General features: G+C 47.7%; 1 protein-coding gene across 2 annotated transcripts in view; it reads left to right on the top strand.

Annotated features, from left to right (window-relative positions):
• SLC6A11 (solute carrier family 6 member 11) overlaps window positions 1-26,757 on the top strand; it is a 115,407-nt gene that overhangs the window by 83,735 nt on the left and 4,915 nt on the right. For both annotated transcript variants that reach the window (XM_031470889.2, XM_031470888.2), the window contains exons 8-13: window positions 3,994-4,118; window positions 16,219-16,331; window positions 19,116-19,253; window positions 23,048-23,150; window positions 23,951-24,051; window positions 24,758-24,928. In XM_031470889.2, coding sequence (XP_031326749.1) covers window positions 3,994-4,118; window positions 16,219-16,331; window positions 19,116-19,253; window positions 23,048-23,150; window positions 23,951-24,051; window positions 24,758-24,928 — 751 coding nt within the window. The remainder of the gene's footprint in view (window positions 1-3,993; window positions 4,119-16,218; window positions 16,332-19,115; window positions 19,254-23,047; window positions 23,151-23,950; window positions 24,052-24,757; window positions 24,929-26,757) is intronic.

The raw sequence follows: 26,757 nt of genomic DNA, 5'->3' as shown, positions 1-26,757 counted from the left end.
CAAGTGGGAGCCTCATTTCAGAGAACTCTTGTCAAAGATGAAGTCCCTCCCACATTGTCCCCACCGGCAAGATAGGGAAATGGGGGCCTGTGGATATCGTGCCCCCAGCTAGATGTGGTGGAGCCCGGACCCTGGCCGCAGTCTCCTGCTCTCCACCCCAGCCCTCTGCTGCGTCCTCTCTGAAAGCCAGCTTTGTGATCCCACTACCAACCCATTCATTAAGTCAACTACGTGTACTGTGTGTCCACTGAGTGCGAGACTCCGGAATCACCGCCTTGCGACAGACACACAGCTCCAGTCTATAGAGGTTGCAACTTGGGGAAACCGAGGCAGTGAAAGCGGGCAGGTCCAACATGCTGGAGGCAAGGGCCCTGGAGAAGCCAGTGCGTCATTAGGCAGCAAGTTCTGCTGTCCCTGGGGCGTTGGGCAGAGAGGTCATTGGGAATGGCTGGACAGAGCAATGCTAGAAAGCGGGGAAGTCAGACCAGGTTGTCCAGAAGATCCTTTTGTCCTTCAAGGCATTCACGGGACGTGGGTCTGGTGGGGTGAGAGGTAAAGCACTGTCAGCCACGGGACACAATAGAACGTGGATGAGAAGGGCACAGGGACAGGGAGAGCAGCACAGCAGACCTCTGGTCCGGCTTGAGGGTGACCCTCTTGGGATTTGGAGCAGATGGTGCCTGCAAAAAGCCGTCAGCACATCAACAGCCAGCACTCAGCACAGGGCCGTCTGTGCTGGGCCTTGTGGAAATCTCTTGGTTACTGTCCATCACCACCAGCTCAGCCGTCAGCTCCATGAGGACGCAGGCTGGGTCTTCTGGTTCACCACCATCCCACGAGCCTGGGCTAGCACTGGCTGACGTGTAAGGAAGCAAGGAAGGAGCCGTGCCATTATATTGATGCAGAAACTGAGGCCCGGGGAACATCACTTGCTCATGTTCACATTGCCAGTGATGGAATGTGGCTTGGAATCTGGGCCTTTCTGGCTCCTGCACCCCTATTCCTCACTCCCAGGCCCGGCCCGTTCTTTGCCAACTGCTGCAGTCAACAAGGATTTGGCCAAGACTGCCTTGTCATCAGGCTGTGTCTCAGGGAAGTGGCAACTTTCTTCCCCACTAAGCACGTGGGTGAAGTATACTGACTGCCCCCAATCCCTTCTGCCTCCCTGTCCAACAGGCAGTTGCCCCCGCCTCCCGTCAGCAGAAATCACATCCCCTAGGTGACCTTGCAAAATCCTAGGATTCTTTTTATTTCTGTTTCCAAATTGTTCCATGAGCAGATCTTCCCAACTCAGAGGGAGTAAATTAATACCCTCTCTTCTGACAACATAATAGCTCTGGAGGTCTTCAAAGCCCAGCTCAGCTCCTGCCAACTTCAAAGCACTTGTTACACAGCTTTTCACCTAGAAGGTGCCCAGTGGGGAAGGAATTAGAGGAATGGGGATGGAGCAAACCAGGCGAGGAAAATCCTCACTTCAGAACACAGGCTGCTCAGCTCCCTCAGCTGGGAGGTGGGGGTGCTCGAAGGAGGGGGTGCAGGCGCAGGGCTGGAAGGCACCCTATGTCCACTCAGAGCCTCTGTCCCCCTGTGGTGTGAGGAAGTCACTCAAGGCCTCTGGGGGAAGATGGGGACCTTGCAATAAGGGACATTTGTTTTCAACAACCACATGGACACCCTAAGATGATTTTCCAAAAGTCAGGATTTGGAAATCTGAGTTCTTAGGGAGCTCTGTTTCTGTGTAGCTCCTAGAAAAAGCATGGGCTTTGGTGTCTGAGACAACTGGATTCACATCCTGCCTTCACCTGCAGATGACAGGGAGCCCAAGGGGTGCCTGCCCTCCCTGGGCCTCGGGATTCAATGACATGACATTGGACACTGCAGGTCCAAATAACACAGGAGAATTCTAGATTGGAAAGGCTGTGAAGAAAACACTGTCCTAGCCAGTGCCACCTTGTTTCAAATATGATAAGTCAGAGGCAGGAAACGGGCATACAGGGCAGATTTATCCCAACCTCAGGAATAATTTTGCCCTCCTGGGCTGAGCTGAATTCCCCTTAGAGAGGAGGTGATCAGGCTTGCAGATAAACTTTCCAGGCCTGCCAGCCCAGCCTATGTCCACAGTGCCTGAAGAATTCTGTAAAGGGACCTGTATCAGTCACTAACTGCCACATGAATGCTGTGTAACAAGCAGCCCTAGAATTCAGTGGCTTACCACAACAAGCATTTGCTTTTATTGCTCACAAGTCTGCTAGTCAGTTGGGGACAGGCTGTGGGTTGGGCAGGTTTGGCTCCAGCATCCATGCCAGGCTCAAGCTTGCTCCATGTGTGCATTCTGGGGTCTAGGCTGCAGAGACAGCAGCATCCCTGGAGAAGTCCTCATGGTAGGTCACAGAAGGGATAAAGGACAAGTCCAATTGTACAAGCACATCTCAAGCCTCTGTTTGTGTCACAGTTTGCCAAAGCAAGTCATGTGACTGAACCCAAAGTCAGTGGAGCAGGGAAGTAGACTCCATTCCAAGAAAGACGATATGAGAGTGACTAATTGCTGAAAATGATTTAATCGATCACAAGGCCCAAGAGACCCTCTTATCAAAGCCACCTTGTCACATAGCTGGTAAGATCAGGCCCAGAGAGAAGAAACTGCAGGGAGATTTGGAACCCAAGGCTCCTGACCTCCAGTTTAATGCTCTGTCCACTATGCCCTTGATTTCCAGGGGCAATTCCAGGCAACTGGGGGTCATAGTCACCAACATTAGTATAATCTTTGGTTGCATTACAAGAAGTACGGTGTCAGGAAAAGAAGAGGTGAGAGTCCTGCTGTGTTCGTGAGTTTGGTGCTCAGTCCTGGATGTGACATTTGAAGAGGGGCTGGACAAGCTGGAGTGAATTTCAGATCACGAGCAGGATGAGGAACACTGGCAAGAGAACTGGGAGGTTTAACAGAGCAAACTAAAAACTCAAGAGGATATAGGGCCACTATATTCAGATCTCCAGGCTGTCTGGGAGGGTAGAGCTAAAACTTACCAGAGAGGGTGGATTTGGGTCAAACACCACTTGAGGAAGTTCTCACACTGTGAGCATCAAGAGCCATCTGGGAAGAGAAGGCACCATGGAGTCAAGTGACCGGTCCTGCTCTCTAGGTCAGGAGCAAAGGCTGGCTCACCACCACCCCAGGGATGATCCAGGCTCGGGCAGGAGATTGAACAGACCACCTGGTCCCCTCCCTTTAAAGTGGAGCATCCCAGGTATTGTTAGCCTGACTCCCGCATGCATGCTCTGCAGCAGCTGAGACCCCACGAGGCTGATTCCCTGACCCAGCCGTGCAAGGCTGCACAGCCGGAGCTTGGGGGTTCCTTCTTCATCTTGGCAAAGCCCTGTCGCTTGTAGTCTGATTTCTCCTGGGTCACAGCTTTATACTGGTGCTTCTTTGCTGGTGAGCCCTTCCCAAGAGCAGGGGACAGTCACTGCTCTGGTAAATCCCCTCGTGAGAGTCTGGCCTGGAAGGAGCTGCCCCTCACAGCAGCAGAGCAGAGGCTAAGCAGTGGGGTTTGAGAGACGCTGCTCCCATAAAGAGCTTGGCCAGGAGCATTGTCTCCCGAGGTTGCTCCGCTGGCTGAGAAGCAACCCTTTCTCTCAGAGGCTTGTGTCCTCTCTTGCTTTCCTTGGTTTTCTCTCCTGCCAGGAATTTGGAGGAGTGTTGGTTTGCCTCCAAGCACTTCCTTACTGGTTGTGCATTTTCCCACTTGTCAGCCTCCCTTCCCTCCCACTCCCTCTCCCTGCTTCTGGTCCATGACCTATTTTATCTTCTAGAAATGCAGGAGAAGCTGTGTGACCATGGGCCAGCCAGCTACCCCTCTCTGAACCATGAGGGCTTCCTCAGGCAGTGGGCCACTCTGCCCTACAGAACGGCCATGGTACTCAGACAGAATGTTCCAGCAGTGCACCTGTCCCTCCCGCCCGCTGACCCGAGCCCTTCTCACTGCTCCCTCACAGGGACTGCATCCTGCTCTGTTGCCTGAACAGCGGCACCAGCTTCGTGGCCGGGTTTGCCATCTTCTCGGTCCTGGGCTTCATGGCATACGAACAGGGCGTGCCCATCGCTGAGGTGGCAGAGTCTGGTAAGTTTGCCAAAGTGAAACTACAGCCTTTCTCCTCAGTTCATTGTTCTCCTGGATTCGAGTCTCAGGACATGGCCCCACTGTCCATCCACAAACCAGGCTGCAGGGAGGGAATCACCAGCCCAGACCACAACCACTGCTCACCTGGATGGCCGCCTTAGCTTTCACTGGCTGCCTTGCCTCCACTACCCTTCCCTCGGTTCCATGCACTACTCCCCTGCAGAGTGATTTTTTCAAAATGCACACTGGAACATGCCCCTCCTTTATGAACAGCCTTTTCTAGCTTCTGACAGAGCTGAACCTTCCATGTGGCCCCAGGGCCCTGTCCTGCCCGGCCCCTGTGGCCTCACCACCCTCCTCATTCTCCCATGCTGACCCTGCCCCCTACCCCTGTGGTCTGCTTTCATTTCTGCCACATCGCTCCCTCCCTCACACCCCAGGGCCTTTGCACATATCCTTCCCTCTGCTTGGAGAGCCTCTTTCCCTTTCCTTGCTCTAGATGTAGAATCCCCATCAGTGTGACATTCTTAAGCGTAAAGTGACATGTGTCTGTATCAAACACACCACAGGTAGGGTTATTGCTGCTGAGGTGATTGTGCAAAATGGTGAATAACTCTTCCCTTGACTCACATGGTGTTTGAATTCTGGGAAAATTCATTGTATATTAAAAAATACAAGAAAAAATAGTTTATATTTACATAGCAACATTAGACTCTAACCTCCAATAAGTCTAAATAGGTTTTTCACCTACAAAAATGTCTGTTGGGACAGTTTGTTGGGGGCATCACAGGGAGCCCAGCCTCCCTGGCCTCCATCTACACGCTGCCGTTCATGCTCCTCATTCGTTGTGACAACCCCAACCACTCCTGGGGCCACACTGCCTCCACTGAAAACCCTAGTCTGGGGTGTGGCTGCTTTTGCCTGACGTGCACAGATAGGGAAGCATGCCTCTGACCCACCAAGCTGAGCAGGGTGGTGGGTGTGGACATCAGAGTAGGGAGCTGGTGGCCAAGCTCTGCTTCATGACCACTAAGGGTCCACCATGCTCTGGATAATGTATGTCAGAGATAGAGACAGTCCCTGCTGAAATTACAGGACCAGAGCTGGACCAGAGGATTTTAATGTGATCAAAGCTCTCAATCATCAAGCGCCCACTGTGGGCAGGAACTGTCTCATGTGATCCTCGGCTCAGCCCTCCAAGGTGGCACTTTTGCTACCCCCATTTTACAGATGAGGATCCTGAGGCTTAGAAAGTGAGGTCACACAGGCTGGAAGGAACAGAGCTGGATTTAATTCAGGCCATGCTCTGACCATTCCATCCTACTGCACACTGTGGGCAGGCCCATGGCACTTCACAAAACGTGCTCCTTCCTCAAATTAAACCACATGCGGCCCCATGAGGAAATGGCATTACCTTTGCTGTGGGAGCTGTGTCCTCTCTGAGAATCTGCTTCCTCCTCCGTAAAACAAATGAGCTAATTCCCACCTCAGGTGTTGAATGAGATTGGAGATCTTTAGTACTACTGTTACTCTTTTCATCATTATTTCCATTTTATAGGTGAAGCTTAGAGACGAGTCATAGAAAGGAAAAGCCAACTGAAAATAAATTTTATTGTTATTTTTTTCTTATTTCAAATTGAAAGCATATTCATTATAGAAAAATGTGGAAATATTGACAAAGGAAAAACTCTTCAATCTGATAATACTATGGAGTTCTCCTGCCAGAATTTTCCATGCATGTATACTTATATTTGTGTTGATGGAAACTGGATCACATTATCCTTGGTATTCTGTGGGTTGCATTGTTCAATTCATAATAAAGCATGAGAGCTTTCTGCCTCAGTAAACAGAGATCTCAGTCATGAGTTTTCATGGCTGTGGTGTGTTCCACTGAATGGATGTACCATGACTGATTTACTCTGTCTCACTTGTTAGACCCCACGGTAGTTGTTCATACACTACCACATGAAATGCTCACTGCACCTCTGCAAAGCAGGCTTTGTCAAAGCCTCCATTCGTGGCTATGCACAATGTGCCCGGCACAACTCCAGGGGGTGCCATTTACATAAACAGCAGCCCTGGGCTTTATACTGTCTATTATGGATGAGGACCATGTAGCCCAGAGCGTGAAGTGCTTTGCCTTAAGGCCAGACAGCTCATAGGTGGTGCAGCCTAGCTCTGGCCTCTTCTGCTTTACCTTCCAGTGTCACTCCTGGTGCAAAGCAGGGAAGCTTGCTCTATGGTTAGAGGGTGGATCATACAAAGATCCCTTTTAAAAAGTCCCTATCATTTGGAGAAATTGCAAGTTGCAAATGAATATGTGGCACCCTCACCTTGCTCAGCCAGACCTTACAGGGAAATTTATTACTTTTAATACCTAATTAGAAAGAAAAAGGATTTAAAGTAAAAAATTTAATTTTTTATCTGAAGAAGCTGAAAAAAAGTGGACAAATTAAACCCAAAGTACGTAGAAGCAAAGAAATAATAAAAGTAAGACATACAAGCAATAGAGACAATTTTCAAAGCCAAAATTTGCTATTAGAAACAATTACAAAATGTATAATACCCTGGCAAGACGAATCAAGGGGGAAAAAATGAGAGAAAACACAAATTACAAATATCAGGGATGAAAGAGGAGATATGGCTACAGATCCTACAGGCATGAAAAAGGAGAATAAATATTATGAACAACTTCAAGCTAATATACTTGATAATATAAATTAAATGGGCAAATTCCTTTAAAAATATAGCTTACTCAAACTGACTTAAGAAGAAATAGAAAAACTAAACAGCTCTCTATTTTTAAAAGAAATTGAGTTCATTATCAAAAACTTTTCTAGCAAGAAAACTCCAGGCCCTGATGGTTTCACTGGTGAGTTCTACCAAGCATTTAAGAGAGAAATAATATCAGTCTTAACACAAATTCCTTTAAAAATTTGAGGAAGTAAGACTTCTGAGTATCTGAGGACAATGATAGCCATAGAGCTACTTTTATCTGAAGTTTTCCCCAAACAAGAAGGAAAAAAACAAGAGGGGAAAAGTATATTCTCCATCATGCCGTGCTCCCTGAAGGAAATGTTGAAACTGCAGATACCTGTAACAGAAAGAAAAGTCACCGATCCCAGTGCTCAGTCTCTCCTGCAGAGGCAAACCAAGAAAAACTGTGGAACAGACAGAAGACAGAGGCTGGTGAAGGGACCCAAGACTGATTTGGAGCAATCACTAGAAAGATTAAATCTACTCTAGATCTGCAAATATTAGGAAGGATCCAGACAGATCCTTTAGCAGGGACTACAGAAAAGGGATTCAAAGCAGGTGTGATTTCAAAGGGCCAGGACCATTTAAAGGGACAGGCACAATTTAAAGGAGGCACCATTTGAAACACAAAATTTCTGGGGGAGGGGAAAAAAAGGCAAAAAGGAAGGGAGAAAGCACCCTTTGACTATTAGATGAAGGCAAACCAAGAAAAGGGGATAAAATGTGAAGTCCTGCAAAACAAAAGAGTGTCATAAAACCAGGGTGTAGGAAGGGGAGCTCACCCTTCTCCCACACCAAAACAAAAGACTGCCAAAATGCCTGGACTTTGCTGTACTGACAGAAGAGGGTATTATTAAGCTGGGACTATTCCAAAATACCCAGGAACATGAACAAGGGAAAAGTCAAGTCCATACAGAACTACTCCAGAAAATCAGGAGTAGAAATTTCCCACATATCTATGAAGAACCACACTGCCTCTCTGAAAACCAGCCATGAACTAGAATAAAATTGTAAGTCAACACTCCAAACAGAATTAAATATACTCAAACAAGCATCTAAGGATGTGAAAAAGCTCTTTGAGTCAGAAACTTTAACAAATGCATGAGGAGAAGAACAGGAATAAATAAAAAGAGACTTGATGGAAATCAGGGAAAAAATGAGAAAAAAAGAAAAGACAGTGTTATCTCAGAAATGACTAAACTGTAAAGTGTCAAGTGGAGAACAGTCTCAATAAGGGGCATTTTAGAAAGGAAGGAAAACAACCAAGCGAATGAAACGACATAAAGAAGTAAACACGATGCTTCCATAAAAGTAGAAATGGAAGATCAGCAAAGAAGAAACATATTCATATTATCAGCATCCTTGAAGAGGAAAAATACAACAGTGGAGCAGAGGTTAATATTTAAAGCTATAATCCAAGAAAACGTTTAGAAACAGAAAAAGAGCTGAATCTATACATTGAAAGGACTCCTTGGGTACTAGGGAAGATTACCCCAGAATGATCAACTCTAAGACACCCTAGTAAAGATACTAGCTTTCAAAGATAAAGATAAATCCCCAAGGCTTCCAGACCAAAAAAAAAAAAAAAAAAAAAGATCAAATAACTTAAAAAGGCAAAAGAATTAAACTGGCATCATACTTTTCAAAGCCAACATACCAAGCAAGGCAACTGTAGGGGAGATTTTTTTTTTTTTTTTTTTAGTTTACACCAAGAAATGTGAACCAAGGATTTAATTTCCAGCCACTTCTTCAAATGTTAAGGCTATAAAAAACGATTTTCAGTATACAAGAACTTAGACTTCTACAATCATCTGTCCTTTGGAAGAATCTACCAGAGGGTGAGCTTCATCTAATTCATTTAATGACTGGGAAAATTTCAGGAAAAGAACTGATGGTAAAAACTTTAAATATGTATGTAAGTATACATATAAGACCAAAACAAATGTGGGGAGGAAGTGGGACTTGCTTGTTGTAGGGTAGAAATATGCTACGTACTGTTACAAAGTAGAAACCATTCAACTAAAAAGTGGAAAGAGGAGCCAAGAGAAAACAGAAAAAACTCACTGATGACTGGGCAATAGGTGATGGTGAAGGATACTGGGGGGAAAACCTGGAAAGCCACATAGTAAGGGATTAAATAAGAGAACAAGGGTCTAAGAGCATTAAAAAAGGTAAAAATATGAAGGTAACCATACACTTAATTTTTATGTTTTAGAATAAAAACATAAACCTTCCTAAAAACAAAAGCAAAAAAAAATTACAAATAAAAGAGCAAAGAAAGCACAACTCATAGAGATACATATACAAAATATACATAATTATAAAATATATTCAGTTAAGACCAAACATATTAACCATACCAATAAATGTGAATGGTCTTAACGCATCTATTAAAAGGAAAACATTTTCAGCTTGGCCCAGAAAGTAAGACCTCCATACAGGCATGCATTGTTTTATTGTGCTTCACTTTGTTGTGCTTCGCAGATACTGCATTTTTTTAAAAATTAAATTTATGGTTTGTAGGGGAGAGTGTAGCTCAAGTGGTAGAGTGCATGCTTAGCATGCACGAGGTCCTGGGTTCAATCCCCAGTACCTCCTCTAAAAGTAAATAAACCTAGTTACCACCCCCCTGCCAAAATAAAATAATTGAATAATACAATAAAATATAAAAACATACATAAATTTTTAAAAAATTTTTTTAAGTTAAAAAAAAAAAACCCAAATTGATGATCTGTGCAAACCCATGTCAAGCAAGTCTACCAGCACCATTTTTCCAAAAGCATTTGCTCACTTTATGTCTCTGTCACATTTTGGTAATTCTTGCAGTATTACAGACTTTTTCATTATTACTCAGACTTTAATGGATGAGGAGTTGCTTCTTAGGGATGAGCAAAGAAAGTGATTTCTTGAGACGGAATCCACTCCTGATAAAGATGCTGTGAAGATGGTTAAGATGACAGCCAAGGACTTAGAATACTACATACACTTAGTTGGTAAACCAATAGGAGGGTTTGAGAGGATTGACTCCAATTTTGAAAGAAGTTCTGTTGTGGGTAAAATGCTATCAAACAGCATTGCGTGCTACAGAGGAATTGTTTGTGAAAGGAAGTCGACCCGTGCAGCAAACTTCATTGTTGTCTTATTTTAAGAAATGGCCACAGCCCCCCCAAGCCTTCAGCAACCACCTCTCTGATTGGTCAGCAGCCATCAACATTGTGTCAGGACCCTCCACCAGCAAAAAGAGTGTGACTCGCTGAAAGCTCAGATGATGGTTAGCATTTTCTAGCAATGAAGTATTTTAAACTAAGGTATATACATGTTTTAGACATAATGGTAATGCACAGTTAGTAGACTACAGTGTAGTATAAACATTACTTTTATACTTGCTGGGAAATCAAAAATTCTTATGACTTGCTCTATTGTGATATTCTTTGTTGTGGGAGTTTGGAACTGAAACTGCAGCGTCCCTGAGGTATGTGTATGTATGCCTAAAACAAAATGATTCACAAAGGCTAAAAAAGGGATAGACTAGGGTAGCAGTCCTGATATCAGACAAGATAACATTCAAGCACAAATGCACTAAGCATGACAAAGGATACTTTTTAATGGTAAAAGCCACAACTCACAGTGAAGATAAAATACAAAAATATATACACCAAATAACACAGCAGGAATCTTTATGAAGCAAAAACTGCAGGAAATGCATGGAGACATAGATAGAAATCAACTAACAACATGAGGAAATTCTACTAAACATATTTACAATAAAAATGAAAGAATGAATCTCCAGAATATATAAGCAGCTCATACGACTCAATAAGAAAAAAATAAACAACCCAATCCAAAAATGGGCAGAAGACCTAAACAAGCAATTCTCCAAGGAAGACATACAAATGATCAAAAAGCACATGAAAAAATGCTCAATATCACTAATTATCAGAGAAATGCAAATCAAAACTACAATGAGGTATCACCTCACACCAGTCAGAATGGCCATCATTCAAAAATCCACAAATGACAAATGCTGGAGAGGCTGTGGAGAAAGGGGAACCCTCCTACACTGCTGGTGGGAATGCAGTTTGGTGCAGCCACTATGGAAAACAGTGTGGAGACTCCTCAAAAGACTAGGAACAGACTTACCATATGACCCAGGAATCCCACTCCTGGGCTTGTATCCAGAAGGAAATCTACTTCAGGATGACACCTGCACCCCAATGTTCATAGCAGCACTATTTACAATAGCCAAAACATGGAAACAGCCTAAATGTCCATCAACAGGTGACTGGATAAAGAAGAGGTGGTATATTTATACAATGGAATACTACTCAGCCATAAAAACCGACAACATAATGCCATTTGCAGCAACATGGATGCTCCTGGAGAATGTCATTCTAAGTGAAGTAAGCCAGAAAGAGAAAGAAAAATACCATATGAGATCGCTCATATGTGGAATCTAAAAAACAAAAACAAAAACAAACAAACAAACAAAAACAAAGCGTAAATAAAGGACAGAAATAGACTCACAGACAGAGAATACAGACTTGTGGTTACCAGCGGGGTGGAGGGTGGGAAGGGATAGACTGGGATTTCAAAATTGTAGAATAGACTACACTGTATAGCACAGGGAAATATACACAAAATGTTATGATAACTCACAGAGAAAAAAATGTGACAATGAGTGTGTATATGTCCATGAATAACTGAAAAATTGTGCTGAACACTGGAATTTGACACAACATTGTAAAATGATTATAAATCAATAAAAAATGTTAAAAAAAAATGAAAGAATGAAAATAATTACAGCCCCTGTTCATAAACATAAGAAAAACAACAACAAAATGAACAAAAAGAAAGCACAAGGAAGGAAATAGTAAAAATAAAAGCAGAAAGTAAAAAGTAGAAAATAGAGAAACAGTAGATCTGGGTTTTTTTTTTTAATAATTTAAAAATTAAATAAATTCTGGGTTTTTTAAAATAAAAATAGGCTAATCACCCAATGATTAAGGGGGGGGGGGAGAACAGCCACCCTAACAGCAAAATAAGAAATGACAAAGGGGAAAGAGCCATTGAAGTAGAAGACATTTTTAAAAATCATGAGATTACTTTGCAATCCTCTTTGCATATAAATTTGAAAACCTGGTTGAAATGAATATTTTCCTAGGGCATAGAGATTGCTAAAATTGACCCCATTTGATTTAGAAAGCTTAAACAGGCCAATTTCTGTAGAAGAAATAGACAAAGTTATGGAAGGACTACCCCACAAAAACCCACCAGGCCCAAGGAGTTTCTCAGAGGCATTCCACCAAACCCTCAAGACCAGATAGTCCCAGTGCTCTGTCAATTATTCCAGAGCATTGAACGGAGAGGAAAACTTCCTAACTCATTATATGAAACATGTAACATTGATACCTAAAATCAGATAGACAGTGCAAAGAAAGAAAGCTGCAAATCAGTATCACTCATGCATATTGATGAAAAAATACTAAATAAAACATTAGCAATCCCAAATCCAAAATATTAGAATCCAAAATCATACTAAGAAGGTAATATACTTTGCCCAAGTAGGATTTATTCCAGGAATAATGTAAAGTTGGTTTAATGCTAAGAAAGCCATTAATATCACACACCCTATTAATAGCCCAAATGAAATAAATCATAAAATTATTTCCATAGGTGCTGAAAACTCTGAAAAAACTCAACACCCATTCACTATAAAAAGCAATATTAGATGGAAATTGAAGGATATTCTTAAATTTGTGTATATCAAAGTTTAAAAAGCAAGTACCCATAGTATCTTACCCATCATGTAGGGAAGAAGGAGATAAAAGAAGATACGTGTGCTCGTTTTTGCAGAAGAAATATAAAAAGGAGAAACTAGAAAATAAACAGAATGGTTACCTACAGAGGGTGGGTGGAAAACGCACAGAAAAAGTGGAGGAGTTAAGAAGTAAGGGTGAAAAGGAAGCAGCCCTTCTCTGGGTGTATGTCTTTGTTAGCTCTGACTCTCAGGACCACAGTCATGTTTCTTATACCCCTGGAAATAAATAGCTACTTTTTGTAGGTGGAACCAAAGTGGAATATAAACAGTAACAAATGAACTTAACTGTATTATAAATGAATAATACAACCACACTGAAAAAAATGGGAAACAAAAGAACTCACATAAATGAATTTCAGGAAGCAGTATTTTGACTGGACACTGTAAAGTGGAAAACAAAAACTACTGTATCCTTGTTAGTACAGGGAAATGGGTTAGCAGTTCTGTAACTATTGTGTGTGTACGTTAGGATTTAGCAAACAAGTCAATATAGATAATTAGAGGCAGGTTTTTCCACTGTCTAAGAAAGAAGTTACAAATTAGGAAAGTAGAGAAGCTAGAATGAACAGTATTAGAATTGGAGGTATCAGTATGGATTCATGGTTTCAATAGAAATACGGGTAGATACAGATTCATGTGCATGTATGCTTGTGTGGGTGAATATATGTATACATGTTTCCTGGCTTTGTGTGCTGGGAGGGGCCTATGAGCAATGATACTTTAGCAGCAGTGAGCATACCTTGTGGCCATATCTTTGTTTCTAAACACCATTTTCCAATAAAAGAAACCAGAGCTCCTTGGAGAAGCAGTTGATTCAAGTGCTGGGACAGGACAAGCTGAATCTGGAACATTCTGTGATGCCCCTAAAATAAGAACATGCTCGTAAAAAGAATGGAGGTTTATCAAAAGGACCCAGGAATCAACCTGAAGAACTTTGCGATGGTTGAACCAGGGACAACTTGAATAGCAAAATAATTAATGATAGTATTGGATTGTGATCCCTAGAATAAACTAAATACCCAGGCGTCCATACCAGAAATAAATAAAATTGAATAAATAAATAAGTGGGTGTGGTCAGCTATTCCTTATAGAAGAACTCTAATTAATAAATGTAAAAGGAATGAAGAAAATATAAACCTACTAGGCAAACACTACAGGAATAATTGTTGCAGGCAAGATCCACCAATGGATGATAAAATTAACGGGTAAAAGTTTGACTTGGAACAGAATATTTTCATAATCTCAGAATCTTCCCCAAGAGAGTTACCAAATACAAAGGGAAACATAATAACTTTACAGTGGAGAAGACTGGCATTCACCAGCTTATTCAAATGATCAAGGTAAGCATCACCTGTACTAATATTTATTGACATCGCGTGTCCCCTAACATGATATACTGGAAAAGACACAGCATCGCTTCTGTAGTTTTATTACCAAAAATATGTATAACCTCTGTTTAATAATGCAAGCATCAGACAAACCCACATTGAGGAGCATTCTGCAAAATTATGACCAGTACTCATCAAAAATATCAAAGTCATGAAAGACAGGAAATGGCTGAGGAATTGTCACAGGTTGGAGGAGACTAAAAAGGCATAAAACCATGAAGTGCAGGATGGAATCCTGGATTGGATACTGGGACAGGAAAAAGGACACAAGGAAAAAGATTAGGGGAATGTGAATAAGGTCTGTAGTTCAATTAATAGTATTGTACCAGCATTGATTTTCTGGCTATTAAATATTGGATGTTTTCCCCTAAAATCAAAGCATAGATGTATGGTGTCTCCACTTCTGTTCCATATGGTACTGGAATTCCTAGAGAGTGTGACAGTTAAGAAAAATAAATAAAAAGCATTAAGATTGGAAACTACCTTCATTCGTAAACAACATGATTGACCACATCAAAAATCTTAAAAAAACCTACAGAAAAAAAGTACTAAGGGAACTTAGTAAGGTCACAGGATAGAAAGACAATAAACAAAAATCTATTGTATTTTTTATATGCTAGCAACAAACAATTGGAAAATGTTAAACTTTTGCTTTTCACAAGACAATTTTAAAAATGAAAAGGCAAGACACAGACTTGGAGAAAATATTGATAAGACATCTCTCTTGTAAAGGATTCATATCCCAAATATATAAAGAATTCTCACAACTCAATAAGAAGGACACAACCCGATTGAAAATGGGCGGAGAGTCAAGAGGCACTTCACAAAAGAAGATAAATGAATGGACAATAAAGCTATGTGAAGATATTTCACAGTGTTAATCAGGAGAGTACAAATTAAAACCATAGTGATGTAACACCTCACACTCACCATAATGACTAAATTTAAAAGACTGACAACATCAAGTGTTGACAAGAATGTGGAGCCACTGGAACTCTCAAACAGTGTTGGTAGGAATGTAAAATGACACAGCTACTTTGGAAATCAGTTTGCCATTTCTTAGAAAGTTAAACGTATGATTACCATATGACCTGGTAATTCCACTCCTATGTAGGGTAGACAAAGCTAATCTATGGTGGAAAAAAAAAAATCAGACCAATGGTTGCCCAGGGCAAAGACAGGGAATGAGGGTGGAGAGACTGCAGAGGAGCCCCAGGGGGCAATGGAAATGTTTTGTATCCTGATTGCAGTGCTGGCTGCCTGGGTATACCCACTTTTCAAAACCCATTGAACTGAATACTTAAAAGGAATGCTTATTGTAGGTAAACAGACTTTAATACGGCTTTTTTTAAGGTGAAAAAACAAATGATTAGAATGAATGTTTATGCAACAGTTACCTTTTTAAGTGCTTTCCATGTTCTGCATGATCTCACTGAATTCTCAAAACCACCTCATTAGGTAGGACTCCATTGTCCCCACTTTCCAGCCGTGGAGACAGAGGTAGAGCTCATAGTAACGAACAAGGATGTGAGCCCTTGACCACCGTGCTCCTGAGCTCAAACGTCACAGTCTCTTCCTTGACATTAATTATTAATGACATTTATAAAGCTCATCCTGAGGACGTACTAACAAGCCGTCGATCTGGATCAGCCAAGAGAAGTGAGTGTGAACCTAGGAAATGAGGGGAGGAACCCAAAAGAAGAGGCGGCCTGGACTCCTAACTACCTGCATAGGAATCATCAGGTGACGGGTCCTTGCCTCACCCAAGACTGGCTGAATTAGAATCTCTGGGGTGGGCCTGAGAACCTGCACCTTAATAAGAAGGCTCTCCTCCTCCCCCCATCTTCCCAAGTAAGAAGAATAGAGACAGGTCTGTGCAGAAGAAGGTCTGAGTGTCTGACCAACCTGGGCTTGACTCCTGACCCTTCCAGACCCTTGCTTACCTCTCTGTGCCTCAGCTTTCTTGTCTGCAAATTGGGCATCATCATGGTAGCAGAAGCACCGAGTGGCTGGGCGGTTGACGTGATCTGAGTGAGAATTAGTCACAGCGCTGGCACAGGGGAAGCACTCAGTACTTGCTGGATTAAAGTAACAATTGAATGAGGCCCAGCGCTTTGTCTCTCTCCTTCCTCTCCAGGCCCTGGTCTGGCCTTTATTGCTTACCCCAAGGCGGTCACCATGATGCCACTCTCCCCACTGTGGGCCACCCTGTTCTTCATGATGCTTATCTTCCTGGGCCTGGACAGCCAGGTAAGGGGTGGGGGAGCCCAGGCTGGGAAGGTAGGGGGGGCCAATGCTACCCTTAGGAGCAGTTCGGGGCCCAGACACCACCTCCTGGTCCTGGGTGTCAGGATCAACCAGATCATGGAGGACACGCAGTTGTAGAAAAGCATCTTCTTCTTCCTTTATCTCTGCCCCCATGACATGCCATGCCTCAGGCGGCCACATCGGTCCTCAGTACCACCACCAGCTCCCACTCCCCCATGTCCCACCACCTGCTTCTGTTCTCATTGTCGCCTGTGGGCCTCTCCCAGACTCCTCATCCCCTTGGCAGTCTGCCTTCCTCAGTGGAGGATGTGTAGTTAAAACCAGCAGTCTATCTGTGCCCATTTTCCTTCATCTCCACACAGATGCTTGCACCTACATTTTCTCACACTGTAATTCACCCTGGCCCACTCACCCAACCATCCTCCAGTCCTCTCCTTGGTCTTCCAGCCAGAATCCTGTGGCTACCAGGCTCTCTTCAGCCTCAGAAATCTGCCCTTTGCCCCTCTGCTTCAACGTGGCTGGTTTCCCTAAGAGCCCCGAAGAAGGTCTTCCAGCCAAAGCCAGTCACTCTGCCGTCAGACAGGGGTCTGTCTGCGAGGTGCTGCCCACTACCTGTGACCTTGTGTGAGTCACTTAGCACCCAAGCCCTGTGGCTGGTGTGTCTGTCAACCACGCCAAGTCCAATTTCTTCCCGTGGATGGTTTATCAGAAGCTGCTAAGCCGAGCTGCGGAAGCACCGGGTGTTTTTGCTGATAATCGGCCCTTCTATTATTTCGGGCAGAGGCCTCAGGAGGGATCGGCGGCTTGTGTGTGACAGTGACAGGCCTGCCTCCTCTGCAGAGGGACATGGGGGCTGAGTCGCGGCTCTGCGAGTGTCGGGGCTGAGCCAGGCCAGCACTAGGGCTGAGAAAGCCTGTTTGCAAAGGGGGCTGGAGGCCAGATGTCCATCACAGAGGGTGGATGGCTGCCTGCTCACCCCCAAGTGTGGATGGCACTTCTCTGTGCTTGGACTGTGTCTTTACTTCTTAATCACGTAACCACATGGGCTGGGAGGCTCCTTATACCATCCCCATTTTACAGAGGAAGAAACTGAAGCTCCAAAATGCCAGGTGACTTGCTGGGCCATGCACCAGGTCTCTGTGCCTGTTGGCCCCTGTGCTCTGATGTCTCTTCAGGTCAGGTGCTAAATCAGCAGCCTCCCCTGAATCTCCTTCCTTCCCTGGGGACCTGCGAGAAAGGATGACTACAGTCAGCCTTGCCGGAGAGGCAGGGCAGCCTGGAGGCTAGGAGCCCAGGCCTTGGAGTCAGACAGGACTGGGTCTGAGTCCCAGCTGCATGACTCTTACGGCTGTGTGACTCTGGACGGTCGCTTCACCTCTCTGCGCTACAGTCTCTTTGCACAGTGAGGATGGAAATACCTTTCCCAAGGAGGTAGAAGTGAATCAGAAAGGATTTGGAGCCAAGAAATGGCTCCAGGGAAGGGGGCTGTCCCCACATGGTGACCTCCCTGTGCCACACAGTGGTTGCAGCCCAGCCTCTGGAACAAGGTTGCCTGGTTCAAATTCAGGCTCTGACACGTACTATCTGTGTGACCTCAGAGCAAGTTGCTCTCGTGCTTCCGTGTCTTCATGTACAAAACGGGGATAATGATAGGGCTTAACACATAGAGATCAAATAAATTAATAATTAAGTAAATTAACTGTTTAGCAATGAGTCTGGCACATAACAAGGGCCATGTGTTCACCATCACCATTATAATTATTATTAGTCATTTATCAAACATCTTCTGAGCATCTCCTCTATGCCACTGGAAACAGATGAAAATAACATGGCCCCTGCCATCCGGGATCTCACCTTCTTGTAAGGAGACAGAAGCAAGCTGAGGTCCCATGGGATGAGGGGTAGGGACTAGGCTTGGAATAGAGTCGGGGGTCTGTTCTGCCCGAGCGGGAGACAAGGAGGAGCAGTCAGGAAAAGGCTCGTGCAGGAGATCTGCCCATAGTGCTGGGAGAACCCAGGGAGGGGGTGAGGGGTGCGCTGTGATCTTTGGGCTGGGTGTTGATGGGTGAATAGGAGTGCAACTGATCCCATATCTGGCCTGTCTCAGCATAGCGGAAGCAGATGCCCAGTGGCTCAAGTCTGCCTGCACAGTCTGGCCGGGCGCAGAGACTCACCCAGCCCAAACACGAGAGCTGAATGTGGCTCACCTGACTGCCTCCACCCAGCAGAGGGGCATCTGCCCACCAGATGCCAAGGGCAGGGGAGCTGTCACAGTCCTGGAGGATGAGCACATCACGTCCCACCCTCAGGGACTGACCAGAGCCTGCCACCAGCAGAGCACTCAGCTCTCAGGACGGTTATAGAGACTCCTGACTTGGCCCCAAGGCAGAAGCTGGGTCTCATTTAAGTCGCTGACCCCAGGACAGGGCCCAGCACGTAGGTACGTGACAGGCAGCATGAGGGAAAGGCGTTGTAACTTTAGAGTCAGGAGACCTCATTTCAAGTCCTGACTGCTACTCCTTGCTGAGACACGTTGGGCAGGTTGCTTCCCCTCTCTGAGCCTCAGGGTCCTCATGCATCAAATGGGCTTCCTGGAGTGCTGTAAATGCCGGGCTTACTGCTTTTGTTCTTGGGCCTTTGCTGGCGTGAGTAAGTGTGGGAATGAAGGTGAGGCTTGGTGGGAGGGAAGCCCAGGGCTTAGGGCTGCTGCGCTTGCCTGGAGCCAGGGCCACGAAGGGCTCACACCACCGTATCTACCCTGTCCAGTTCGTGTGCGTGGAAAGCCTTGTGACGGCCGTGGTGGACATGTACCCCAAGGTCTTCCGGAGGGGCTATCGGCGGGAGCTGCTCATCCTGGCCCTGTCGGTCATCTCCTATTTTCTGGGCCTTGTGATGCTGACGGAGGTGAGTGATGTGGACACAGGTCAGTGATGTGAACAGGGGAGCACAAGGTTCAGTGCCTGAGCTTTGGGTTCAGCGGGTCTGACGTCAGATCCCAGCTGTCACGTTGACTAGCTGTGTGACCTGCCAGGTCTAGTGCTTCTCAGGGACTCAGTTTTCTCATCTCTGTAATGGGTTTTTGTGAGAATCCAGGGAAAGTTTTTATGAAGCCCTTCGCACAATGTCTTGCATGTGTAAATGCTCTGCTTAAGGTCTCCACTGTCACTGCCAGAGGAGAACAGAACTCACAGAGGGAAAGCCTGGGTTAATCTAGTCATCGTGAGAGTCTCGATGCCTGGGCCACCCCTTACAGTCACTTCTGGGTGAAGGGGACAGTGTCCCTATGGAACCCTTGACTGCTTATGTTTATTGGTCTCAAGTTCAGAGCAGGCTTTTCTGGGGCACCACTGAGAACAGACACACAAGAGGAAATCGGGCACCTTCAGGCACTATGTGTTCCAGCCCCAGCCCTCCACGTGTACCCTCTTGTCTCTGCGGGGTCTGTGAGTGAGGAGGGGTTCACCATGACCCCCAGATTAAGACTGCCTCATAAAACCATGTTTCTCCCCTCCTGCTGCCATCCTGTCTAATAAGTACTTTCTCAAGTACCTGGGGAAGGTGAGATTAGATCTTTTTCCACATACTCACAAAATTAATTTATTTAAAAAGACAAAAACAAAAAAACAAAACAAAACGAAACAAAAAAAAACCCTGTTGCCTAGAGACAAGAAGAGCTTTTGTAAGAAACATGGAAAAAAATGAGGGATTTCAGACCATGTCCAAGCCACTGATGTGATACTGAGGTTGGTCTGTTGATCCTTCTCATCCTCCACTTCTCAGCTCAAATGCCACCTCCTCCTGGAAGCTGCCTCTGCTTTCCTCCCCCCACTAGCACTTCATTCTAAGCTCAGCCCAGCCTCCCTCTGGCTGTTACAATGACCTGTCTATTCACCTGCCTCCCCCACTGGGCCCTGGGGTCCTTGGGAACTGGAGCTGGCCTTGCTCAGCTTGGCACCCCCAGGGCCTGGCACTGGGTGGGCTCTGGGGCGTGGCGGCTCATGTCATTACTGCTCCTAGTCATTGTCACATTAATGGGGGTGGTAATCAGCATCTGAGCAAAGGACTGTACAGCACTTCCCGTTTCCACCTGGCCTCTCACACAGAAAACAGCACTGCAGTGAGCAGGGCTTCATTGGGTGCTGATTAATCACAGGGAGCCAAGTCTTGTCACTTACAAATTGAGGGGTTAACCTGATGCCTTAAAGAGGCTGCTGGGGCTACAAGGAGGGCAGGTGTCGGCGGGGCGCCCCTGACTTGTAGCAGGTGGGCAGAGGGCCTTCCTGGACACACCGCCCTGGGTGCCCCCAGCTCACAGAGCCTTTGTGCCCCCACCCCAGGCCTCGGGTCTGCCCCGGGCACCCCAGGCCCATCAGGGAGCCAGCGCTGTGCCCTCCCAAGACTATGAGTCAGCAGACACAAGGCCCCACAGGCCAACCTCTCCCTCCACGGAGGCGTGTCTGTGAACCAACACACCGGGGACGTTCAAATTGCCAAATGGGCCGTGTCAGCCTCAGTAATTGCTGGCAGGATCTTCTCCCTCATTTATGCTCATTTAAAGCTCGGCTCTAGGGAAAAAAATAGTCCTCAAATGTCTCATTTTCCACTGAGGCAATTTGGTGGTGGCTGAGGGTGGGGGCTCTGCAGCCAGATGCCTGGGTCCAGGCCTCAGCCCGCGACGGGCTAGCTGGGTGACCTGCCGCCAGTGTCCTCACCACCCCGTGCCTCAGTGGCCCCACATGAACACCGAGGACAGCAGCAGCGCCTGCCTGGTGATCACACTGGGCAGAATCAGCCAGACTGAGGTGTGGGAAGCGGTTAAGAAAGAGCCGGCACTTGGGGGGCACTATGGTAGGGCTTCCTTCTGTTTTGTTTTGTTTTTTTTTTTTCTTTAATATACGATGTGCTGGGAAGGAGATCCTCGGGAGAGCAACCAGAGGGCCAACTCAGAGTAACTCAGAAAGCCAGGCCCCCCGCCGCTCCTTCTCACAGATGTGAATGCTGCCTTGTCCGGCACAGAAGGGGGGGCCCCTGGCCAGATACGGCCCAGAGATGTGTTGTGTTTCACCCTCGCCGTGGTTTTTTAAGAAGACAAAGAATTGACCAAAATTAAAGAGAAAGATTTCTTGAGAAAATCTGGATTTTTGACGACTTCCCGAAAATCTGCAGGTCCGGCTGCACCCAGGCCTGCATCCCCCAGCAGGAGTCAACCACAGGAGTCAACCACAGTTGTGTGGGGCCCATGAACTCCTGTTAGCCACAGCCCCCACCACTCCCAGGCATCACACACTGGGACCACTTGTGTCAGCACTGAGGTGTTCCCCCTGATCTAGCTAAAGAGATGAATGAGGAAACAAACAGCCCCCGGGTATGTGGTCTCACATGATGGAAGGAGGCCTGGGGGCTGCGGGACCACGAGGAAGAAGCTTCATTCCAGTAACTGCCCACGTCAGACACACAACGAGGATGTACAGGGTTAGTCCTGGCCTCTTAAACAACCCCCAATTCTGGCATCAGAATGCCCTCCCTCCTGGCTGTCCCTCCCTTTTGCACTTTTATTTCCCCTGCTTTTGATTGTGTCCTGCTAAGGATCTCATTGTCTTATAGGATTTTCTTTATAGATCTCAGCCCTTCCCACACCTGCATCTGGCCTCCCCTGCCTCCTAGAGCTCTTCCCAGATCACCAAGACCAGCCAAGCTCGCACTTCCTAGGCCTTCCACTGAACCTAATCGTCACAAATCTGCATACTACGGAACTGGCCCACGTCATTCCTGCATCCCTCAAAGGTTGCACACCTACTCTGTACAGAGTCTTTGGCTAGATACAGGGGCACAGCTGTGGACAAGCCATTCAGAGTCCCTCCCCCATGGGGTGCTCACTCCACACGATTTAACTTGCACTTAACTGGGACCTACTGCAAGCCAGGCCTTGCACTGAGGGCGGGAGACACACGGAGGACCACTGTGGGAGCCTTCGCAATGGGAGCTCAGAGCTAACAGAGCAGCTGATGGGGGGACCTTTTTAAAAATCATGAATCCATAAAGTGTGAATGAAAGAATGAGAACTGCCAGGGAGGGCTTTTGGAGGAGGTGACATCTGAGCTGAGCTTTGAAGGAACTTACCCAGTGGAAGGGAACCGCATGTGCAAAGGGATAGAGGTGAGACTGTCCCTCAGTCTGTCCAGGAGGGAGCATGTTGAGGGTGGCTGTGGGAAGGGAGCTGAGGCCAGGTGAGGAGGGCAGCCCTGGCTGGCAGGCTGAAGGAAGCCAAGCTGCAGAGTGACATGGTTGGATGTGCACATGGGAAAGATCCCTGTGAAAGCTGGTGCACGGAAGGGTAAGGAAAGGGTGAGGCTGGAGTCAGGGAGGCCAGTGGGGAGGCTGTCGGAGCCATGTGGGGAGAAGGGCTGAGCCTACTCCACCTCCAGCCTCTGGATTTCTGTGTTGTCTCTGGCTTTGGGGGTACAGAGACAAGACGAACCCTTGCAATCCCAGCAACTCACAGAGGGTGGTCCTAGGGGGCCCCCTGGTGTGGAGGGTGCAGCATTCTAGGACGCTAGGGAGACCAGTCTGCCCTGGTGGAAGTGACTCCTGGCTGGTGGTAGCCACAGAGCAGAGGGCCCTTCCCGAGGCCGGCTGACTGGCCCTGCTCTCCCTGTGTCTTCATTCCTCTGTCCATGTGCCTCTCTTCCTGCCTGCAGGGCGGCATGTACATCTTCCAGCTCTTTGACTCCTACGCCGCCAGCGGCATGTGCCTTCTCTTCGTGGCCATCTTTGAGTGCATCTGCATTGGCTGGGTGTACGGTGAGCAGAGGCCGAGCCCGCCCACACCCCAGATGGGGCCACGGTGCCCAGCGCAGGGTGCTTCGGGCCTGGGTGGGCTTAGCTCCTCTGTGGCTGGTTTCCATCTGCATGGACCTCTTTGTCCTTCCCCTGAGGGACTTCTTGGCCCTTCCCACTTGTTGGGAGACCTTCCTCCTCTTATACCCCTGCAGCACAGGGAGGGGTTCCAGGCTCCAGCACTGTGACCTTGGGTCTGCCTTTTTGCCCCTGGGGCTCAGTTTTCCCATCTGTAAAATGGGGTAGTCACCACCATGTCTCTAAGTGTGAGGCAAAACAGCCAGCCCAGTGCCTGGCCCTCTGTCAGCATCTCCCATTCCCCAAACCAAATGAGTGGGTGAGGATTGCTGGGCTCAGTGATGATGGACACCCCCGAGCATGGCTTTGGAATAGACACCCCACAGGCTACCTCGCCAGGCCCTCACGTTCAGAACCCCAACCCCTACCCCCACACAAGTAACCTAGCTCCTGGCCTTGCGTCAAAGGGACCACCTTCCACCTTTTCCCCAGAAACTCCTCACCGTTTCCTGGGCGTCACTGCCCGAGGTCGGGTGGGGTCTTCCCGAAAGCAGACCAGAAGCCCTCCTCCCACAGTTTATCCTGAAACCTCACATATGTAAGTCCTTGGTAGTTTTTAAAGCGGTAAATAAGGTCCCTGCTGCAATTGTCTCAGGCTGGGGGAAGCAGACGCTCATTGCCTTTCCTCTGAGTCTTGTACAGAAATGCTCTGGGGTGTGTGTGCCCGTCTGCTTTATTCTGGACAGGAAGCAACCGCTTCTATGATAACATCGAAGATATGATTGGCTACCGGCCGCTGTCACTCATTAAATGGTGCTGGAAGGTTGTGACCCCCGGGATTTGTGCGGTAAGGGTCCCCCAGGAGCTGCCTGCAGCCCAGCCACCCACCACTTCTCTACTCCAGAGCCCAGGCCAGGCCGAGGCTGAGACTGAGGAGGGGATGTCCCCCTGGGGGACCCTCTGTGCATTCCCAAAGCCCGAGGCACCCGACACCTTTCGAAGCTGGCAGTGGGGACAGTCTCTGAGCTTGGCCTCACTAGGACCCAGCCCTGCCACCAGCTTGCTGTGTGACTGAGCAAGTCACCTCCCTTCTCGGGGCCTGATTCCGTGCCCGCAAACTGGGCAGCTGGGACCTGCTTCTGTGGGAGCTGAGGGTCCCGTGAACATTTGGCTCTGCTCTTGGCAGTGAAGCAGCAGCCTGGGGGTAAAGAGGGGCCCACACTCTGACCCTCGGACCAGACCGTGAGGATGAGGTGAGAGGATGTTTAATTAAAAACAAAACAGTGCTCTTCACCCGGTTCTCGGCACTGGAAGTATCTCAAAGCACCTTCACAAACATCTTGCTTCTGAAAGGAAGCAAGGCCAAGGCTTCTGCAGGGCGGGGAGGGTCTTGCAGGCTCTGTGAGGGTCTGTTCCCTGTGTTTCTCGCCGTGGACCGAGCAGGGCCTCGCCTCTCCGAGGCTGCCACACGGGATGGACCGTCTTCCCTGCTGGCCACCTGTGTGCAGGCTCAGGGTCCCCCACCCCAGGGACCTCTCCCCGTCTCCCCGCAGGGCATCTTCATCTTCTTCCTGGTCAAGTACAAGCCCCTCAAGTACAACAACGTCTACACCTACCCCGCCTGGGGCTACGGCATCGGCTGGCTCATGGCCCTGTCCTCCATGCTCTGTATCCCGCTGTGGGTCTTCATCAAGGTGTGGAAGACAGAGGGGACGCTGCCTGAGGTGAGCGGGGCTGGCTGTGCTGGGCGGGCTGGTGAGCACCGGTGCAGCCATGGGCGCCTCCGGGTCCCAGCTTCCTCATCTGGGCAGTGAGTGTGTGAGAATGTGCCCCCACGTGTCTCTCGGGGGATCCTGGCCAGCTCCTCCCTGGCAGGTGTCTGTCGTTACTATTGTGCTGAGGCCTCAGAGTTGAGCCATTTTCCCTGAGCTTGGCCTCAGTTTCCTCATCTGTAAAATGGACCAACAGCAGTCCCTCACGTCCAGAGGTTGGTTGTTGTGGACTCAGCGAGTGCAGAGAGGGAGAGCAATTAGACCAGGACCTGGGACAGAGAAGGACCAAGTGTTAGCTCTGATGGTTCTGTGGATTCCATTCATTCAAGACCCATTCCCACAACACAGGGAGCTGGTCTGACACTGGGGGACACCTGTTATGTGTCATCACCCGGCCAGGCTCTCTCCGTCTGCATCTCCTTTAGTCCTCAGAGCCAGCCGGGGTGAAAGGCATCACTTTCTATATTTAACAGGTGAGGGAAACTGAAGCTCAGAGAACTTAAGTCACTTGCCTAAGATCTCAGCCAAAAATTAGCAAATCAAATTTTTTAAACAATTTTATCAAAGTACATTTTCTATATCATAAAATTCACCCATTTCAGGTGTACAACTCCGTGGTTTTTTAGTAGCTTTCCGGGTAGTGCAATTATCACCATAAATCAGTTTGCAAACCTTTTTATCTCCCTAATGAGATCCCCAGTGCCCATTCACAGTAAGCCCTGTTCCCAGCCCTAGACACCCACAAGTCTGCCTCTGTCTCTGTGCACGTGCCTCTTCTGGATGCTTCCTGTCCTTGGAACCACACAGTACATGGTCTCTTGGTAACGGAGTGAACTAGGACCCCGCCCTTCGACACACACCACACACCCCCCCGCCCCCGGCGCCTATCTTCCCTTCACTCTCCCACCTGCGGGCGGATCAGAAGGTCTGAGTCAGTTTCTCACCCATTTAGCAAACTGTCTGCTGTGCTCTAGACACTCTTCGAAGCCATCTGCAAACACTAAGCCATTGAATCCTCGTAGCAGTGCCGTGAGGTGGAGGCCCTTCCTCTCCCCATGGTACAGAGGAGGCAGCTGTGGCACAGAGAAGTGAAGCAAGTTGCCCAAGGGCACACAGCCTTGGAGTGGCAGAGTGGGTTCCCTGGAGGCCTTGCTCTCGGGCCCCCCCACCTCGTTTCTGCCCCAGTGCAGCACCACAGGGGGGATTCGGGCTGACCAGTATCTCCCAGGCCATGGCCATAGGCGAGTGCCAGCCCAGAGTCGGCTCCAGCCAGCCCGCCTGCCCACGGAGGGGCCTGGGCTCCAGAAAAGCCAGAGTGCAGCCAGAAGGAGCAAGCAGAGAAGGAAGGGCCCTCTCTCCAGCCTGCTCGTCCCCCAGAGCAAGTCCAGGGCCTCAGCAGGGCAAGGGCGCTTGTTAACTCTCATGCGGGACCAGACATGTCCAGAGGAGAGCAGTCCTGGGGCCCTAACACCTTGGCCCTGTAGGCCCCTGCCAGTTACTTCCCCACCCTCTGTTGCCAGAAGATTCTGTCAGCTGATGGGAAGGATCTGGAAGGAAAAACAGGGTCAGTGGTACCCGCCTCAGAGAATTGCTGTGAGGGCGGATAGTCTGGGTGCTAAGAGCTGTGAACTGGGCAACAAATCTGGGCCTCAGGGCAACCCTAGAGGCAGATGCCGCTGTTACGCCTTTGACAGAGGAGGGAACGAGGCGCAGGGGCTGAGTTCTGGCCCCAGTACGTGGTAGAACTGGGATTCAAGCCCAGGTGCCTGGCCTTGGAGCCC

This window comes from Camelus dromedarius, chromosome 17 (genome assembly GCF_036321535.1).
Source record: "Camelus dromedarius isolate mCamDro1 chromosome 17, mCamDro1.pat, whole genome shotgun sequence".
In the NCBI taxonomy this organism is placed as follows: domain Eukaryota; kingdom Metazoa; phylum Chordata; class Mammalia; order Artiodactyla; family Camelidae; genus Camelus; species Camelus dromedarius.
Note: the sequence above shows the minus strand (reverse complement) of the source record. Positions and strands in the feature narration are given on the sequence as shown.